The 21532-nt window shown below is 41.9% G+C and overlaps 1 protein-coding gene across 3 annotated transcripts in view; it reads left to right on the forward strand.

Moving 5' to 3' along the window:
- arid5b (AT-rich interaction domain 5B) overlaps nt 1-20988 on the forward strand; it is a 72593-nt gene extending 51605 nt beyond the window's left edge. For all 3 annotated transcript variants that reach the window (XM_076075674.1, XM_076075675.1, XM_076075676.1), the window contains exons 5-10: nt 542-705; nt 2439-2718; nt 7204-7256; nt 8338-8435; nt 16385-16595; nt 16811-20988. In XM_076075674.1, coding sequence (XP_075931789.1) covers nt 542-705; nt 2439-2718; nt 7204-7256; nt 8338-8435; nt 16385-16595; nt 16811-18805 — 2801 coding nt within the window. In that variant the 3' untranslated portion in view covers nt 18806-20988. The remainder of the gene's footprint in view (nt 1-541; nt 706-2438; nt 2719-7203; nt 7257-8337; nt 8436-16384; nt 16596-16810) is intronic.
- Nucleotides 20989-21532: the final 544 nt, after the last annotated feature.

Below are 21532 nucleotides of genomic sequence, written 5' to 3' on the forward strand. Positions count from 1 at the left end.
AATTAGCTACAGGCTAGCAGGCCAGTAAAATTCCTTTCCCTGATTGTAAATGTTCTTGTCATAGCCTCCTCCTCTTCAGCTAGTTCCCGGAGTGGAAATACATCTAAAAACATTTTCCCATCTCTTTTATTCTTCCTCTCAAAGTTCATTGACGATGGTTTGCAGATAAAAGCATTAGACGTAGCCAAATGTTGAAAATACAAAGTGATTTATAGCCTCTGTAAATTGGTTCCAGTTAAACTGCTCGATTAGACTTCTTCTCAGGACTGTGTGGGCGTGTACAGACTCAGTGAGTGACATCTCCCTGAGTTAGCTTTGTTGAACCTCTTAGAACGGGACAAATCTCACCTTTGCCATTCTTATTGGCAGATGAAGATTTGTGACCTAATAATTCCCGTCAACGCTCCGACCACCTTCAACCCGAGCAGAGGTCTGATCAGCAAGAATAACTGAAAACACCTGTGTGCTTGTTCAAAGGCTTTAACTGCACGCGTTTCCACCTACATGGCTATTCTCACTGTCACCGTTTCCTCTCCCTCAGCTCCTAACCTGAAGGGGCGACCTCGGAAGAAGAAGCTGTCCATCTCTCAGAGGAGGGACTCCCAGAGTCAGGCTCAGGGTCAAGGTTCATCGGGGTCAACCCAGGGGTCAACAGCAGTGGCAGCACAGGACCCCTGCAGCCCAGACAGCAGAACTACTACCAAGGTAAGAGAAGATAACAGAAGATAACATTTGACAAAACAGGACTTTATTGATCCTAGAGGGGAAATGCACATATTCACGTCACACAGCACAACAGGCTGAGAGATAAGAAAAGAGATAAAGAACTCTTTGAATTAAATAAAAAAAATAAGTACAGTCAAATATGAAGTTGAAGAAATTGGAGATGTGACATGAAGAAAGCTTTATACAATATACACATTACATAGACTTATATCATTTATATCTGAATTATACAAGTATATGTGCAAAAGTACATTATATGAAGAGTACTATACAGTAAATAGTAGCTTTAAATCCTCGTTCATGTACTAGCTTTGCAGTAATAACATAAAACTTGTCTGTCATCTCTTTAATGTGAAATTCTTTATGTTTTTACCTTTTTGTTGTTTTATTTTTGTTATTTGTGTTTTTATGTACGCTGCCATCTTGACCAGAGCCCAATTGTAAAAGAGATGCAAAATCTCAATGGGATTATCCTGAAAAAATACAGGTTCAAAAACTGCTTTCCCGATATTCTATATATCTTCAGTGACAAAACAAGGCTGCAACATTTCCCAAACAATTCAATGTGAGAGACACGGCAGCAGTGTAGAGTTACATTCTGTGACGGCCACTCACGTTGAGGGTTGAGCCAATCTTGGACGGCTGTCGGTCCGTCGTCAATGTAGCCTCCGGGGACAACGGGCAATATTTCTGGGGTTCTGGTGTAGCCAGCGGATATCCGGATAACTGCCATTGTGTAGAGTCCGATTAGCAGCTTGAGATGAGACAATGGAGTTGGAGTTGAGAAACAACGTGTACAACTGGATTTCACAAGTAGCCAGTTTGAACTCAGTTACCGGTTTATTTTTTTGCTAATAAAAGCAAAATCATCGTCAGATGATAGCCGGTGGGTGCCGACATTGCATTTCGGCCAATTCCGCCTCTTTGGCTCGTTTACCTGCATGCAACCACATCCTGCTCAAACGTGATTGGTCAATACTACTCAGACTGCAAACGAAAACCAGACCGCTTCCGATACCAAAATCGTTTTCTGAAGAAAACAATAAATAAAATGCTTTGTGTAGGGAGGTGGCGAGAAACTGTAACCATAACTGTATATCTAAAATAATTTAAGAGGCGTTCAAATATTTACACACTATTATCACATGTGTATTATTAACATGATATCAATAACTCCTTTTTTAAAATATCACGTCAAATCTGGTAAATCGCAACACCCCTACAGTGCATTGATATGCAGCTATACATACATATGGAACGCTAGGTCAAACAATATAGTGCTGCAACTAACAATTATTTTCAGTATTGAATAATCTGCCACGTATTTTCTCGCTTAATCGTTCGGTATATAAAATACCAGAATACAGTAAAACAATGTTAGTCTCAGTTTCCTAAAGCCCCAGCGATGTCATGAAATATTTATCTGACTTTGGTTGTACTGTTCAAAGTGAAGGAAATATCTATATAAGCCCCTCAACTGCTGTTATTCTTATGACCTTGGACAGATAAAACAATTCTCTGTCGGAGCTGGAGTTAAACTAATCTGTGATGACAGGAAGATCTGCTCCATTGATAACCAATAAGAGGCTGCCAGTAAAAATATTTATTTGCGCTTCAACCCAAACACATCTCATCCAAACTGTCTGAAATCATTTGTCTAACAGTCTGTTAAGGGTTTCATTTTCATCTAAAGTTACACTCTCTCTTTACAGGTCAAACCTAACTGTAAAATGGTACCCAACGGAAAAATCCCCCCGGCAGCCAAACACAGGGCCTATGGCCTCAGCAAGAGATCCTCAGCTGAGGAGAAGGAGAGAGGGAAGGATAAGGAAAAGGAAAAAGAGGAGAGGAACGAGAGGGAGGAAATGAAAGAGGAGGAAACATCAGAGGAGAGCCAAGCAGAGGAGCAAGCATTCTTAGTAGAGCTCTACAAGTACATGAAAGAAAGAGACACGCCCATAGAGAGGATCCCCTTCCTCGGCTTCAAACAGAGTGAGTAGCACAACTTATTCTCTTATTCCCTCACTGCCAATGTTTAAACCATGGAGTACTCTAGTTTAGACTCAAAGGCCTGATAGTAAAGTTCGTGTGGATACATTACGCGGGTTATTTTGGAGATGTAGGTCATAACATCAACAGTGGGGAAGGTTAATGGGCTGATAAGGGCATCAGAGTAAAAGGCACCTGTAGGAGCAAGCGTTAAAGTACCAAACCTGTTCAAAATGTCCATGCAAGAAAAGAAAAACATGTTATTTCAACTCCAAAAATGTCCTGTGCTTTGAGAAAAGAAACAAAAGTAAGTGTTAGTTTAGATATCAGAGTGAAATTGCACTCTGTAAGTCATACACGATGGTAAGATAAGCAGGAAAAACCCTGTGTGGATTTTAATCAGCATCTGCAACCACGTTACCTATAGTGCCCCCCTGTTGTGATCAGAAGAGAAACCGGTAGCTACTTTTCAGTCAAGTCAAGGGCAGACTGTGTTCTAACTATCCATAATATTAGAGCTTTAGGGGAAAAAGTAAAGATGGCTGCCAACTACTGCAGGCATTACGCCCAAAATCTCTAAATTACACTGCTGTTAAACTATAAAAACACATTCAATCTGCGGTAACAATAAACTGAAGGAATAATTGTCTATGTCGAGAAAAATCACATCGAGTGGTTAGTAAAAGACTCTGGAGACTTCCTGTCAGAGCCCATTTTGGCTTGCTTTTATATAAGGAGAGAATATCTTCTCACAGTTTGTCAAAGGGGTTTCTTGTGAAGGCCAAGAACGTCCTCTAACAATGTTAAAAGAACATCACATTTATGCGAAACACGTCTGCCCAAGATGAAAGATTTTCCAATATAGGTCGGATGCTTAGCTTGCACTCGGTGTGCACGGGACAGAGAGGAGAAACATGCACGTAAACATCACAAAGGGCGCGCTCTGGTCTCTTGAAACTGTTCTCAGCGTTTGTGTTTGTTTTATGTTTCATCTCGATGCAAGACACATGGGAGCGTGGGCTCTCACCTCAAACCGTGGTTTTCAGATGTACTTCTTTCTCGGTCTTTACTCGGGGAAGGAAGTCAAATGAGCTAAGAAAGACGTAGCCACTCACATCGGAACGTAGCATGACAACATCAGCAAATTAACAAGAGGCAGAAGAGGGAGAGAGATGTCTATTGCATTTTACAATGACAGTTTATAGCACAGTAAAACTCATTACTCTAAACTGTTACATGAAGGTAAGCTGCGGTCGCCTCGACTCTGCTAACCCTACCGCGGTATTTTGACAATCCTGTCATCTTGTCTGCCGACATGTTGCTGCTTAAATAGGTCATTGTGGTTGAGGGAGATAGAGAGAGGGAGCGAGGGAGACGCAGCGAGAGACGGAGGGAGAATTACATACCCAACATGCTTTACTTTTAGTTGGCATTTCTCGGTTTGAGCTCAGAATAAAGTCGAGGTCCACGCGCCAACTGTTTTACATACAGTACATGCTTTGAATCTCAAAACCAGACACATCATAAGCAGGGCCCTCATTAAATGGTGAAATCATGCTGTTTAAACTTCGTCCTTGGCAGCGAGCACACATCAGCGCATGTAAAAAGGAGGTAAAAAAGGAAAACACATCATAATTAATACAATAAGCCTTTAGATGTAATCAGGCGGCGTTCTCGTATTCTTCTCTTTAAACTCGCTACAAATGCATTAAAAGATCAAAGAACTCGCTTTCCTGTAATGGAAAGTGAAATTGTGTTATTTTAGTTCCGTTTGAGTAATAATCTTTTTATGAAGTTCTCCGACGTTTCACAAAGCAACAGATGGTTGAATGATTTACCAGAATTACCCATGTTTTGTTGGCTGCGGCAATTTGATTCACCTCCAAAAAACCCGATCTGAATCTGAACATGGACTGGAGTTTCACCTGATGTTTTTTTTTTTTAAGACTGCAATTGTGACTCTTAACAGCCCAGCAGAGAGACATAAACCTCCCAAAATCCAGTCAATCTCTTTACATTGGCTCATAACATATTGTAAACCCAGTCAAATTAATTGTGCCAGTTTAACACAGTTCCCACCTGTTTTCCCGCCTCACTCTCATGCTGAATTTACATTTCACTCCAGGGTTTGTATGCTTAAAACATCTTAGAGCAAAAGTGCAGGTCTGAGACTCCACACCTGTAATAATCAGAAGATATTAAGTTTAATATGTTAAAAAAAAGGAAAACACATCTTGTGCCCTGCGATGAACTGGCGACCTGTCCAGGGTGTACCCTGCCTTCGCCCAATGTCAGCTGGGATCGGCTCCAGCGCCCCGCGACCCTGAACAGGATAAGCGGTTTGGATAATGGATGGATGGATGGATGTTTAAAAAAGGAAAAAGTAGCTAATACCTATTATGAATATTTAGGGCTGCAATTAACAATTATTGTCTTTAATTTGATCAGTTATTGGTTTAGTCTATAAAATGTCAAAAATAATAAAAACATGCCATTCAGTCCAGTTGACATCTTCAAACCTTAGTATAAGGTTCAAATAAGTATAATAATAGTATAATAAGTATAATAATTATTTGATAAAAAAAAAAAATGTTGCAGACATTTGTACTGTATCGATTAATACATCTACAATATGAAATGCCTCAAGATGGCTCGATTCAGCCCCAGAAAAAGCATTATGGAAAAAGGAAAATGTGGCTCTAAATCTCTTCAGTAAACCCATTCATAGGACCCGAATTCACACTTGTCAAAAAATAGTTGGTTTTACATTCAAGGAGCCGTTACAGTTGGAGGGGAAAACTGTTTTGTGCTACAGTTTATTCATGTAAGCTGCTGTCCTTCTATTTTTTATCACTTGGTTAATATTGACTTTGCTCTACAGCTGCTGCCATTGAGGTTGTACTGAGCAGCAGAGGCGCTGAAAGAAATGAGAGAGAAAGAGAGAGAGAGAGTGGATTTAGGAAGAATAAAATAGAAATAGTTGTAGTTACATCGTATATTCTGAATGCCCTTGATCTGTTAGATTAACTAGTAACTGTGCATGTGTGACTATGCCAGACTTGTGTGTGCTTCAATGCTTGGGCATCAGCATGTGATTGTGAACATCAGTTCCAATTTGTCTCCCTCTTTCAGCCTTGTTGTCTAATTGCCGTGCCATCGGTGTGTCATCGAGGCTGCATTGTGTTCCTGTTTTGTCATCCTTATCTCAGTGATAATTGCTCCTGCCAAATAGAGGGGAATTAAGAAAAGAAATTGCTAATGACAAGACATCTAAGAAAAGGCATGTTCTCTCATTTCCTTTATCTGTTCTGTTCCCTCTCAGTCCCGTGTGCTATTGTGGTAATTACTGTCGATGCATAACAAGCTAGTTAAATAGACCATCTTTCTGTTTCTACAGTCAGAGAGCACAATACGCCGGAGTGCTCAGTTCAAACAGAAAAACCTACCCAGCTCCCTTTGTTATTCCACCCGTGCATTGACAACGGTAGCAGAGAGGAGGGAAGGAAAAAAAATCAATGCTGTCAAATGCGGAGATAGGAAAATGTCATTTTGACAAATGCAAGGCTTTGTGTACGCACAGATTGAATTTTGATGGATTTCTCCCCAGGCGAGGCCTCCTTTTCTTATTTATATGCCTTCATATAAAAATGTTAAACAATGATGTTACAGAAAGCAAATATAAATGTCATTGGCACAAAAAAGGGCTCCAATGAACTTGTGGTTCTTTGTTTGCGGGAAACATTTTCTTTCAAAGACAGACAGCCATGTGAAGCCTCTCTGAAAGCTTACATGGCTATTTTTAGGAAAATGTTACACCAGACTTGTATTTTGATATGGCCTGTCATGGAGTATTTGCATGGGGAAATCAATGCAAATGAATTTGCATTAGTTCAAACAGAAGTTTGAGCATATTGCCAAGCGTTTGATGCTTGTAATAGTTTTCATTCATACCTGCAGGCAGCGGCTGAGGGTTAACAAATCTCTTTGTCGGGATGAAGCATATTCTGTATTTTATCACACAGCGGTGATTGTACAAGTACTCAATATTCATTGGCAGCCTTTCAGCTGAAGAACAGTGCTGCTTTGTGTGAAAAGGATAAAAAAAGATGTTTTCATTTACCACTTCTATCTGTGTATCTATCTATTTGTCTGTCTGTCTCAAGTATACTTAAGTATTTGGGTATGACATAAAGTATGTACTTCTACTTAACTGCATTTGAAAAGGAAATATTGTCCTTATTACTTTCCTATATGTATTTCGACACTCTGCATAATGACTACTTTTAAGTATATTTTGTCGATAGTACTTCATAAGTTAAGTATTTTACATGTTGGTATTTATTTAGTACTGCTTTTACTTACCAAAAGGATCTAAATACTTCCTCCAGCACTGTATTTATCTCCCTCTGTCTGGTGTGATGACTGTATGTGACGTCATGTCTTTCAGCTCACTTCCTGACTGCTTTGTTTGTCTTCTATCTTCCACAGTCAACCTTTGGACCATGTTTCAAGCTGCTCAGAAACTAGGAGGATATGAGTTGGTAAGTATTCACATGTGTGGGGATATATTCCCTCTCTTTCGTCCCTCCCTTCTGTCTTCTATCTCCCCCTCTTTCTGTTTCCGTTCTCCTGCTCTCTTGTTATTTATTATCTCCTTCTCTGTCACTTACACCCTACCTACCTCCCTTGCTTCTTCCCTGCCTTGGCTTTTTCTGCCCTCCTTTTGCCCCTTGAGGTCAGTCATTATTTTCCCAAGAAGAAAGTCTTGCTCAGAGCCGCATTTAGCAAAAATGATGCCGTTGTTTCAAAACCCCCTTAGAGTGGAAAACACATGTTCCTCTGCTCTGCCCTGGTCAGAAGGAAATTGGTCAAATCGCTCATTTTTTCCCATGTTGGAGATGAAGTGAAATGCACATACAGTGTGTACTCACATTTACTGCATGCACACACACACACACACACACACACAACCGGAGAACTGAGTATGTATGAGGCACAGGCATTGGCAGCCCCACCTGCCGTTTATTCATTCACTATTCATGTGCGACGTGTTTCCAAAGTGAAGTCAATGTTTGATGTTTAGTCGTCAAGTGTATTGCTCATGCCTGTTTCTTCATTAGCTAGCTGGTTTAATGTCATCAAAACAGACAGCCAGACCAGACCAGACCATAAACAGGATCCTGCTCATATAATTGGGGCTCATAGCCTTTTAAAACCCTCATATCTGCAGCTGATTATCTCATGTTTCATGTCCAGGCTTTGTTGGCTCCGTGGCAGCTTGAAGTTTTGTGTTTTGTGTTGTAGCCCGTCATCTGTTATGGGAAAGGGGGTTATAGCAGGAACAACTGACTGCATGATGTTAACAGAGCTTATTATGTTAGAGAATTGAGTGTTGAGGATTCAATAACTGGAACACCATGACTCAGTAACTCCCCAAGACCTGAAAATGATCTCAACCACTTGTGTTTTTCTCTTTGTTTTCTTTTCTTTTTTTTCCAATTCTTTCCTACTCTCATATTCTTTTCAATTTCCCTCACTCTACATTAATCTCATCGTCGTCCTTTGTCTCTTATTCTTTTTCCTCTTTGTCTTCTCACTTTGTCTTCTCACCCATCCCTCCAGATCACAGTCCGCAGACAGTGGAAGCACGTATATGATGAATTGGGCGGGAACCCAAGCAGCACAAGTGCCGCCACGTGTACACGGAGACACTACGAGAGGTGAATTATCATGTTCGGCGCTAATATATGACACATTATGCATGCACACATGGAACAGTTTGCATCGCCTGAAGTGAGTAAACTCCCTCACAGCTGCATCAGATATGATTTCACAATGCTTTATTCATAACATCAGGGCACTACAAGAGAAGAATTGATCTTATTCAGGGGAAGTCAATGCACTTACACATATGAGAAGAGTAGTCTCTCACTGTTGGGGCATGCAGTTCTAATAGGATTAAGAAATGCTTTCCTTATGGGCCTAAATCAATTCATGATGAGATGAGATTCAGTTCTTTTTCTTAGGATTAATTGATTAGTTGTGTGGCACTGTGGAACCAATTATGCAGTAAACTCCACCCATGCTGCTGTACAAGCAGGCTAAAGAGGATTTAAAAGCTCAAAATGACTGCAAAGTTTTGAATTATTAAGTGACCTACATGGATGCACATATAAAAAGTAACCACCCTCTCCACCACATATGCATTGCAAGCACAGAGAGCTGCAAGATAAAATGAAAACACCAGTTTAATGTATTCCACTAATCATTCAGTCAGATACTGCAGCAGTGTGAACCTCCACATTATAATCACTCAGATGGTATTACCAAACCAAAGCAAGCATATGAATATGATCCTGAGGGAGCTGTGAGGGTATTATTCAGGGCTGCTTGCACACACTCGCACTCCCACGCATGCACAAACATGCACACACGCCCACTTTCCCAAGGTTAAACAAATGCCAAACACGATCTTCCCAACAAGAGATAACCAGTCGCTCATGAGGCAGGTCATTCCTCCGGGCCGGCGACCCTCTCCACATCCCTCCGGCTGCTGCAGGTTCATGCATCAGCACAGCTTAGGCACACACACACACACACACACTCCACCTGTCAGTAATACAGCAATGTAGCAGCAGTACCATATGAGGGAGCCGGGCAGCTTCATATTGTGTCAAGATTGCATGCTGTAAGCGAATTTGCAAGCGCAGGCAGTGGCAACCGGAGAGGCTTTTCCAGGAAATTTGTGAAACCATAGGTGTGAGAGAGTATTGTTCAGTGTGTTGTATTTGTACACATGTTGACACTGTGCCTCTAAATGTTTCAGCTGAGGGTGCTTTCAGTGTTTACGCTGCGTTCCTAGTTCTTCCCCACTGCCTCCAACAGGGGTATGTTTTATTTATACTAATAATAGGTACGACTTTCAAGTGTCAGAGATGATGTTGGTCAAATATTGTTTTGTTTTTTGCGGGTCAGAATATGTGTTTGATCCTTTTTTTTTTTTTGTGAAGTCAGTGCGATGTGTCTCTGCCAAGAAATTACTTTGAAGCCAGATGTGGAGAGCTATATTGTCCTTCAGTTTTTAAGGTGTAAATAGGGTCGTAGGAAGACAGGCGGGGTAGGACGAAGCCACGTGGGACGCGTTGAGGTGTGACTGCTGCTGCGCTGGCCTTTCCTTCTCCAGCCACCGAGAAGCAGCTGAGGGAAAATAATGCTGAATCAATACAAAGCAATAATATCCACACACTGCAGTGAATATCAGGATGACAGGGAGAGAAGGTGTAAAAGGGAGGGGTGGAGGTGATGGGGCGTGTGTGTGTGTGTGAGAGAGAGAGAGAGAGAGAGAGAGAGAGAGAGAGAGAGAGAGAGAGAGAGATCAGCTGAACCTGAGCAAGTTTCCATTCAGGGGAATAATTTTAGCTGAGCCTTGGTGTTTGGGCTGCTTGGAGGGCAATTAGCTTCATTGTATTAACTCAGCAAACACGGCCATTCTCTCTGCATGATGAATGAGGCTGTTTGTGGGCTCGCTGAAGTGTGCGTTTGTCCCCCAGAGGCGTCTTTGTTTCCACCTTTAATCATTAGTCAATGTGCTACAGAAATATAATTCACAGGGACGAATGTACAGTGTACAAAACTGGAACAACACTTATATTTCCCTCTGCTCTCTGAAGGGGCAAAGTACAGTAAAGCAGGGAATGTGAAGCATCACATAGTGGGAAGAAAGGAAACCATATTTCAGGACATAATTGCTTTAAATGAAGTGGATATTCTTGGCCGTCTTGGCATTATTTGGGTTAAAGACTGTGGATATCCACAAGCATTCAGCTCTCATTTTAAATTATACACATTATCCCTTTACAGCCCTAATGGTAAAATCATATGAAATGGTTTCCTAGGAGATGTTATTGTGAAAGACGGAGCCAGGGGCATAATCACTATATTTACGCTGTCCAGGAGCAGTTGGTAATGGAGTTACATGGCTGAAATTGAACAGGAGATAACCTCAGCTAATTGTAATTTTCAAAGTTACTGTTTTTTAGTCGCTAAGCGCCGTTCATTAGTGTGCAGAGAAAAATCAATGCAGAAATGTCCAAGCCAAGGTCTGCCGCTGCGGCTACAGGGAAGCTTTAATGATATTTATTTAAACCGTTTCCCGAGATTAGCTGTCAGGGCCCAGCGCTCTGAATTAAAAATGAGGTCATGAAAAAGATGGCATCAATAACCTTGAAATAGACTGCCTTTTGCTTCTGTGCTGTGCCATTTTCTCTCTCTCTCTCTCTCTCTCTGTGTCTCTCTCACTCCCTGCTTTGCACTTCATGCTGTTTCTTTCATTATACAGGTCAGCGCCTTTTAACAGCTCCTACATATTTAATCCTCCTGGTTTCCTACGTGATCTCTTGTTACAGAAACATCACATTTCAGTATCTCTCTTCATTTCTGCCTGTTACACATTTTTAATACCTCACCATGCCTTGGCACTCTAATGTAATTGCACAACAGGGTTGGTATTGGGGATGTTGGAGGGGGGGGTATCCATGGCAACAGAGAAGCAATTTAGAATAATTTGCTATTTAAAAACTCTTAGGTTTTTTGGGCAACAGCAGAGAGCGCAGATGAGGAGTTTTGGATTCGATCATTTCATCTTCAAAGTATTAGATGTTTGCCAGATGTACTGAGCATGCAGTCTGAGGCTTGTGAGATATTCTCTAATGCAGATATGTGTTTCTTTTAAGACAGATGCACGCCTGTTCCAATTTTAGTCGACTAGATGTTTTATTGATTCAGCCTTCATTCATTCCTCCTGGTATCGATGTTCCTCTGCATTCACTAAAGCTGCTCTCCAGCTATAAAAATACATGTGTTGCCTCATAATTATGAGGAAACCTTGAGCCAGTCTTCACGCTGGGAATTACAATAGAGTTCAGATTTCGGTAAGAGAAAGGAGACCAGGAGTTTTTATATTGTATTCTGCTGGATGCTCAGTATCTTGCACTCGTCAGCATCTGTCTGCATTGTCCTTGCTGTATTGCAGATACATCAAATGTGGCGCATTACACTTTAGCTTGCCTTGTCTAATTCTGTAGCGCAAACACAGATTTCAATTACTCTGGTGTCTAGTTCTAAACCAGAGGGATTACAATAAGAGGTGGTGGGGAGGGAGTATCACCTACGTGTCCTCCCTGCTTTTTATTCCCCAGAGAAACCGGGAGAGAGCGAGAGAGAGAGAGAAAGAATGACAGATTTTGAATGAACAAGCAAAAATGATTCAATATTAGGAAATACAGTACAGGGGAGAAAAAAGGCAGAGAAGTTGCAATGTGAGAACATGGTTGCATATTGTCTGTCAGCATTCCTTAACACTATAAACAATGTCTCAACATGTTGTCCGCATCAAAAGCATGGCCAAATACCTTGCATATGCAGGACTCTCCTCCTGAATCTGGATGTGAGATTCAGTGGGAATGCAGCCAAAGAGCTGCATGTTCTTTACACTGAAATAGCAGGCAGCTATTTTAACCTCTGAGCGCTAGATGGTTTCCAGAAGACAAAACGCTTCATTGAGCATTCAGTGATAAAACCTCTTTTTTTTTTTTTTTTTGCGGCGATCTAACAAATCACAATATTGGATGATTTCTTTATGCGCAGAATTTAATCAGAAGGTCCAAGGTTTCTCTCCCTAGTGGCGAAGAGAAATCACAAATTACGCCACTGACGTGTGACAGGCAATCGACTGTATGAGAATCTATTCAAGTCTACTGAGATTAATAACTAGTTCAGTGTAGCAAATTAAATGAATGACATTCTTGCAGAGATTTCAGTCCACTGTAGGGCAGCGAGAGGGAACATATGCTGTATATTTTTGGAAATTACCACTTGAGTGTGTCTTTATGCAGAATAGCACACATTTATTTTAAACAGTTAGCTCGCTTTGCTCACACCTGCTATGGCGAACATTTACCACGAGCTGCGGCAGCAGCAGCAGCAGCAGCTAATGAGAGCAAACCCCGGGGGAACAGTAGAGGTCATTTTAAATCTGGTATTTTCAGACTTGACAAAGGACTTAAGTTTTTCATACATTCCTGCGCTGCCCTCCTGTTTTAACTGCATGAATGAGGGTCACCTCAAGTGGTTTGGCTTCGAGACAAAAGAGGGGCTTTGAGGCATGAATCCAAAGCAGAGGGACCAGCTACAATGTCTGTTTATCCCTCTGCAGGCATCTTGTCTCTCTTTGTCTCTCTCTTTCTCCACAGCAGTTATTGCTTCCTCATTGCTGTGATGATGTTTAATCATTGCATTTAGATTCGATAAAGATTTGATTTTATCTTTTTTATTTTACTCTCTTTTCCTCACAGGCTTGTAAAAGTAAGTCATTTTCTTTCCTCCACATCTCTCTACAGCCCCCCGGGGCTTGTCCACCAGCTCTTTAAATAGTTTATTTTCCTTTTTTTTTTTACGCGTGAAGCAGCTCTTGTGATCTTAACACAACACCAGTTAAAATTAATTTCAGCACGGATGGGAGGGAAATTGTTGAAATGTAACAGCCCGCAGGCTTTTCCCCCTCTTTATTTGGTGACTTAGGCATTTCTTGGATTCTAGCACACTGCTTGTTCCTGTAACACAAAACTCAGATGAGAGCAGCACATTGCTGGTAAAGTCACCTTGTTTTTGCCAAGTTGTGTTTTTTGGGGGGAGGTGCTTTGTGTGCAATCCATTATTTCAAAGGCACAGACATGCTTAGTTGACAGTTGTGGTTTGAAGTTGTGCTTTAGACTGTTGAAAGATCACACACACACACATTTTATAAAAGAAAAAAAAATATATATATATATATATATATATGTATATGTATATATAATATATATATATGTATATGTATAAATGTATATGTATGGATAAAGTTAAAAAAATATTGCTTCATTTTTATATATATATACCGTATATCAATATTTTAAAACTTAATTACATCTTCTATCTGTGCCTATTCAATGTTTAATCTCTTCGCTGCATATTTTACTTGCTTGTTATCAACATGTAAAATGGCTGCTTAAACAAAAGCCGGGGTGATAAATTGGCATGAGAGGAAGTTAAGTATTTATTGACCTCATAAAAATGTTGCCTCTCCTGCCTTAATGAAATTCCTTCCCGGAATCTCTGAGTGCAGCACACGCCCCCTAGTGGCTGTAATTATTTACTACATCTGGCTCTCTTTCAACTTATGCAGTGGCTGCCAAGCTCACCCCTTCCTCGGAGGAAATTGCTACTTATATAAGTGGTATTGTATTATGAGTGCTATATAACATGATCATGACTAAGTTATATATATATATACACTGCTTGAAATTGCTCCAGTTCACACTGAGGGCTCTATTATGATTTTACACTTCCTTGTTTAACATCGTGGTGAAAGGTGCCCTGTAGCTTCAACCTTATTTGCTTATTCAGCCACCTGTGTAAATTTACATAAAACTGTAAAAAGTGTATCTATTGGAATTGTTTTTATAGGCTACAGTTTTGGTAAATCATCCTATAATTATCAAGCATAACAAAGCCAATTATTCTGATGTAGGGGACTTCCTGAGACTGATTTTTGGTTTCTTAGCCTTTCCATTTGGAACTATTTAAGGCTCCAGTAATTTCCCGGGCTCAGCTCTTACATTATCCGGGCCTGTGACACCCCACCCCCACTCCATATTGACATTCCATAAAGTTGACCCAGGCCAAGGCAGCAGTCTCTTTCCCACAGATCATTGTGATAGTCAACAGTGCACCCTGGTACTCTTACTGGTACTGGTACTGTATACAGTATATATATATACGACACTTTTCTAGCTTTTTGATCATGACATTTGTACACGATGAACACACATTTACAAGCCTGAAGAAATCGAATCCACAGTTTTACAACGGGGAAACATTTAATCTATACCTGCCTTTTCTGGGAAATAATACTTATTTCTAGACAGCCTGAGAACCTCTTCGGTATTTGTAATAAATTACCACCGCTGTATAAAGATTGCATATGTTTGTCTCTGTTCTCCAGGATCCTTCGTTCCTTCATTCAGAATCATTTTTGCTCCTCATTAACATGTCATTATCCCCTCTTTCACTCCCCTTGTTTCCTTTTTCCTTTGCTCTCTTTCCCTCCCTTCTTCTCTTTCATAACCCCTTTGCTCTCCGTCTTTCCAATAAGTCACATTTAATAGTACATTTCCTTTCTTGGCCTGGGGCCTGGTGCCAGACCAGCTGTATGAAATGTAGTTTCACCGCTTTCCCTGCCAGCACTTTTGTTCAGAGGAAAAATAACAAAAAATCCCACAGAGCCTCTTGAACTCTCTGAGGCTTTTTTTTCTTCCTTTTGAAGAGGAGGCGAAACAGCTCTTGATTCATTGTTTGTTTTACCGCCATGTCCCTTAAAAGGAATACTGCAACCGTCTCTTGTCGTTACACGAGAAGACCTTATTTTTCTCATGACTGAGAAAGTCATGTTTCTGTCTGGCTTTTATGGATTGTTATTGTAAAAAAAAAAACTGACAGAGGAGCTGGAGAGATTTTCAGAGGAGCTTATTGAAGTTTGGAGTGTTGTAGTTTTTCAGTTGTCTTGGTTTCCTCTTCCACAACGTTTCTTATTTCTGGTCTAGTGCCAATTTCCATTTTCCTTTTCTGAGCAATAAAAGTCTAAAAGTTTCCCTCACTGGTTTCTTCATGTCATTATTTTACACATGGGTATTGTTATGTTATCCAGATCTTAATGTTCCCATTAGTTATGACATCAGATACGAAAAATTGACTTGAGAACTATTCATGAGAGAAATAACAGAAGTCAAAAATAGTTTCATGTTTTTTTCTTCTACAGGGTTGTCCTTGTCACTTATATGTACTTAATTAAGTTGGAGCAGAGGCAGCTATCCTGCATTTAAATCATGTCAAATGAACAGTGAGCGTAGTGTTACAGCTGAAATATTTTATTACTGTACTACTTCTGTGATTAATCATATTTATATATTAAATTAGATATGATATGATATATGAGATTCCTTTTAAACATTTTATTTCAATTCTCCCAGGCATTTCCCCTCCTTTTCACTCCCAACACATTCACTTCACACACCCTCAAACACAACACACACATATTCTTTGCCTCAAGGATTAACTATTATCAAATGTGATCTGTCTCAGCAGGACATGACTGGTGACTCACATTCTCTCTCTCTCTCTCTCTCTCTCTCTCTCTCTCTCTCTCTCTCTCTCTCTCTCTCTCTCTCTCTCTGTCTCTCTCTCTCTCTCTCTCTCACACACAAACACACACATACTCTGGCACCCATCTGAACCTGGATTTCCCCTAGCCTAATTACAATAGGATTGTTAATGCTTGCCACATATTAAAACAAGGCAGTTTTAAAGCAAGGTATTTGATACTCTGCATGCCTGTGGCAAAGCTTCAGCTCATTCTGTTTTTGCTATTACCAAAACAAAATACTTGTGTTGTTTTATTTTATTCTTTTATTCTTAAGTATGGACACCAAAACAAAACAAGCAAGGTTGTTTGTTTAAAATATACTTCACCTTCCCCACGTTACGGTGCGCAAATTTATAGTTTTGTGTATTTCTTTTTCAATGTAAAATTGCTGTTTGCACTCATCTGCATTCCTTTGCCTGCATTCTTCCTCAGGCTCCTCCTTCCCTATGAGAGGCACGTTAAAGGCGAGCATGACAAGCCCCTCCCCTCGCTCAAACCCAAGAAGCTGGAGGGCGGCCAAGAGAAGGCTTCAGGAGCCAAAGCCAAAGGAGTGGGGCCCAAGAAATTCAAAGGCTCCAACAATCCCAAGCTGGGGAGTAAAAAGGACGGAGGGGAGGCGGTGAAAGACCAAGAACAATCACAGGTCAGTCACAGACCCAATTGCTGCCTCATCAGGATTCCTCCTCGCTCTGAATTCAGTTTAATTTTAATCTCCCTCTGCTTTCTCATCAATGCTTCACCCTCTGTCTTGAATTCATGTTGTCTTTAAAATTGCCCAATAATAAGAAAATATAGGAGTGTCTTATTTATTTTACGTTGAGAGGCAACTGTAACAACTATCATTTTTTCTGCATGCAGGACTCCAAGGAGAAGGAGGAGGATCATGAGCTGCCCACAAGCATAAAACAGGAGGTTTCTCTGAGAGATGAACCAATTGTAATAGAGGAGGAAGAGTTACACGTTACCCTAAAGAAAGAGGAGTCACTGGCAGTGGAGCAGCCATCTTCACTCTGCCCCAAAGAGCCAGACTGCAGAGCCCCACATGCTGGTCTGTCCCTCCACACGGGGCCCGGTCCCCGGCCTGAATGGAGGCAAATCAGCGAGGCCCTCCAAGCGAAACTCTCCTGTGAACAGCAAACTGAAGGGCATTTCATTCCTAAAATCCCTTACCTGCCTCACCGTTGGGATCAGAACAGACCTGCTGGACATGTTGCTCTGCCCGAGCCCTCCTCCAGGGTCAAAGACTCCATAGAAAGTCATGGTGGGAGAGTGGGGAAAGTGTTACCGATGTGTAAGCAGGCAGACAGACAGTGTATAGACTTGAGCACAGATTCCTTCCCAGAGAAAGAAGACTACGTGGCCATTAAGAAGGAGTCAACCCAGAACCCCGCACAGACAGCTGCCTACTGCAAATCCAGCCAGGGGGTCATGTCTCCTTTAGCCAAAAAGAAGCTCCTCTCCCAAGTGTGCGAGTCCAACCCTTTCTCCTTTACGTCTCCTTCTCTTCAGCCGCCACATCCCACAGCGACCTCCTCTCTCCCTGTCATATCAGTACCTGAAAGGGAGAGGGAGAAGAGAAAGGGTGACGAGGAGGTGGTAGGACATAGGCACGGGTGTGTGTCAGACAGCATCCCGGAGGTAGCGCCCATATTCAGGCCATCAGTCATCCAGCATGCCCAGAGCAGCAAGCCTCACCAACAAGCCGCCGGCGGCCCCTCAGAGAGGAGCGCCGCCGGGGAACTCTCCGAGGCGTACAGCTGCCGGACCAGCCGTCACCTCCAGCCTCAAGTCAATCCGCCGTGGCAGCCCTACCTCCCCAATGCCCATGCCCAGGATGCCGTGGAGAACGCCGGGGAGACGCTACTCCAGGGCCCAGCTTCTCAGCCTCGGAGCTACACGGGCGACTGCTACTCCTCCCCTCACCTCCACAGTCTGTACAGGCAAACTGAGAACTGCCTGAGCCAGGAGAGGATGGTTGGTTTTCCCAACGGAGATCGGAGAGAGCGCTACATCAGAGACCATGAAAGCAGCTTTGTCTGTGGCGGCCTGGAGCAAGAGGGCTTGGCCTACAGATCTCACTACGGAGACAGGACTCAAACACACTTAGAGAGGAGAGAGGCAGACGATGAGCCCAGAGACTTTACAATCGCTAAACCTCTCTCTCAAAGGGGGTCGTCCTTCTCGAAGCCCTCTTTCTGCAGTCTCCCTTATCACATCATGCACCAGGGTTTGGATTCCCACCCTAAGGCGTGCAGAGTTCCTCCCATGACCATCTCCCCCCCCAAACAGAACCCAGCAGAGTCATCGCAGCCATTTCCCAGCCCGAAAGCTCCAAACAATTCGTCCCTCGCCAGCCCCATTCGACCCAGTAAGCGAAGCCTCGTGGAACACGACGGTGAGGACGTTCCAGAGAGGAAGGTCCGTGTGGTGACGCCGGTCCACCCGGCCGGCGCAATCCGACGCAGCGACCCAGAAGAGCTGAAACCAGCGGAGCCGGCCCACGCCGTCCACCTCAACAACCATCTCCCTGAGGGCCACCCAACCACTACCTACCCTCCACACCTCTACACTGCCATGTACCCACCCGGCAGCCTGATCTCCCACGGAGACGGGCTGCACCCGGGTCTGCAGTACCTAAAGAGCCAGTCAGCAGTGTCTCCCCTCATGCCCCCGCTAGCCTTCCACTCCATGATGCTTCACAGGCAGCTGCTGGCCGCCAGCCCCAGCCCGCACCACTTCTACAGGCACCCGGGCGGGGCAGCACTATACGGGGACCTGCTGCACCACCTGTACCCTCTCTCCACCCTCCCACCACCTCAGCTGTCCTCGGTACACCCCAGCACCAGACTGTGAGAGGATGAATCACTTCACCCTCTCCTTCTTCATCCTCACAAACTTTTTTTCAGCTTCTCTCTTGTCTTTCTGTCTCTCTTGCTCGGGGATTGTGGCTCAGTCTAAAATAAACACTGATTATAAAACTTATCACAGACTGATAAACGCATCATTCAGACTGAAAATTCCATTCTCTTTTTTATTATTATTTGTGTTTGCCTTTGTTTATATACTTTGCACTGTTCTTTGTTTGTATCACCACTTACTGTATATTTTTTGTTGTTGTTCTCGTTGTATCCTTATTTGCACAATGCTCGTGTGTATGTGCTCACAAATCAGTTTGCCGCTCTCGGTCACCGTGAGTCAGGTTGTTGCTCTGAACGTGTGAAAAGTGGCGGGCAACAGAGAAAAGCCATTTGTTTACTGCATCTGAGGGCTAAACTGTTTTTGCTTAAAAACACTACGCAAGTAACATGATGACGTAAATGAAAATTCTTTACATAACTAGAGGTGCGTTCGCCTTGCAAACAATGTTCAAGAGCTGTTTAGTGCATTATCACACTTTAGGCAGCCAGGGGTGTTGCGTCTGTTTACATGTCTCCACGCTGAAAGCTGATGCCGGCTTGTGCCACAGTAAATCCACCTGGACTCCTTGGCATAGACGTTAACGCTCACTGCGGTGCTGAATATAGCTGTGTCATAACATTCAGAGGTGCTGTGTAAAACATATGTACTGTAGACTCACATTTTACTCGGTTCAGGTCTTTGTTCGTTATATATTTCAGTCCAGATTATACAACACAAAGCAGTTGTCATGTTCAATCTGTTGACAATTCCCGAATGTTTTTTAGTGAGTTAATGAACAGCCGTTTTAATTTTTACTCTCCGAATTGAAAGTAATTTGATCCTAAAGCCCCTTGTGATGAGTAGACTGTAGCAGCTTGTTTTTGTCTGTCGGACCAGCATAATGAAGCAGCCGTCTGCTGTGGAATGCTCACCACAAGAAATCAGCATTTCATCTTTTTGTTCTTGACTTGAAAAGACTCTTTTCTTTATTCAGCACGCTGAAAAGACTCACTGTATGATTTGATAGGAATGTTGTCACTTAGGATATTATTGCTTTGCAAATATCTGTGCCTTTCGCAGTCTTGGATTAGAGTTAGCACTACAGTTGTTAAGGTTTATCTTCTGTAGCAGGGTAGAAATATCAATATTACTGTCACTCTCGTCTGAAATGCAGCGCACAGACACTCATACAAAAACTATATGGCACACTTGGCTTTCAGACACCAGACTTGATAGGTAAGTCACAACATGTTGAGTTTTTGAAAATGTAAACAGCTATGCTTTAACCTTCTGGTTAGTGCTTGTGCTTTAATGACTCTATTTACTTTGCTGAACTGTGTCAGACAGTCAATTATAGCAGAACCTGAAAAGATTTATATATTGACACAGGTCTGGTGTCTGTCATCTGCAGGGCATGTGTGCTTTAGGTGTTTTCTAGCAGTGATGAAAAGCTACCAGACTCCATAAAATATGCCGACCATGCTCCATGGCCTGAGGTGAAACAACAACACCTGCTCTGGCTTTTACAACCACTATAATTGCAATCCAGGATAGTCGAAATACACAGTCAAACATGTCTGGTGTTTCAAAAGAAGAAGAAGAGAAAAAAAGAAGCTGTAACCGTCTCTGTGTAAAGTTTAACTGAATACTTAAAGACATCCATTTCTGATAAAGTACTGTACATTGCTGTGTGTAGGTAAAACTGGCATTAGTGCCGGCTCCTGTACAGAACGTTCATACGGGATCAATTCATGACAACCCCTATCTCTCTTATCTTATTTTCTGTGTAAATAGCACTGTAGATAGTACCGCGCGTGGTTGTTATCATATAAACTGTTATAATCTGTAAATAGTACAAAAACAGTATAAAAGTCGGTTACACAATCTAGCTGGGTCCAAGGTCACCGTGATCATGTTAGATTTAAACACTACAATTTAAGGATTAGGATACTATTTTTATTTCTTGTCGTTTCACTTTTTTTCCTTCACGTTGTTTCCATTAATGTGCATCCTGAAAGTGTTTTTGATACAGTAGCCATCTGTTTACCAATCACCCAGCTGGCAAGCAAGACAAAAAAATAAAGACATTTTGTATGATATGACCTCCTGTATATTTAATTAAAATATTTTACTATCTACTCGTGTTTCCTCAGTTGTGTTCTTTGACTGAAGTGCAGATAAATAGCGAGGGCTGAATAAACTGATATTTAATGCCAGTGTACTAACGTCAATGTGATATTCTTTTCTTTCCCCTGAGTAAATGCAGTGTGAATGGGGTTGTATTATTGTAATACCATTATCTGGCTATGAGATTCCATCTGCCTTAATCTTCACAACAGGCTACCTCTGGGCTCAAAGCCAGAGGAGCCTCTCCAGTATTTGCTGCAGTAGAGAAATGTGCCAGTGCATGTATCTCTATGGGATATGTGTTGGGCTGCAATAAAAGCTATGCTTCGACTTTTATTGCCACCCCCTGGTAAACCTTTACCATGAAAAATATGCAGTAATACCTCCAAGTTCAGCAAAAATAAAGCAGCCTCACCAGGGTAGAATGTAGGCCGTTTTATTGCAGATCAGCAATAAAAAAATAAAAAAAATACAGTTAAGATTCCAAGATAACGGGGAACAGAGTGAGGAGAAAATTGCACTTTTGGAGAAACAAAAATAACAGATTTATTTTTT

Source organism: Anarhichas minor, unplaced genomic scaffold (genome assembly GCF_050575085.1).
Source record: "Anarhichas minor isolate MPS153535 unplaced genomic scaffold, ASM5057508v1 ptg000054l, whole genome shotgun sequence".
In the NCBI taxonomy this organism is placed as follows: Eukaryota; Metazoa; Chordata; class Actinopteri; order Perciformes; family Anarhichadidae; genus Anarhichas; species Anarhichas minor.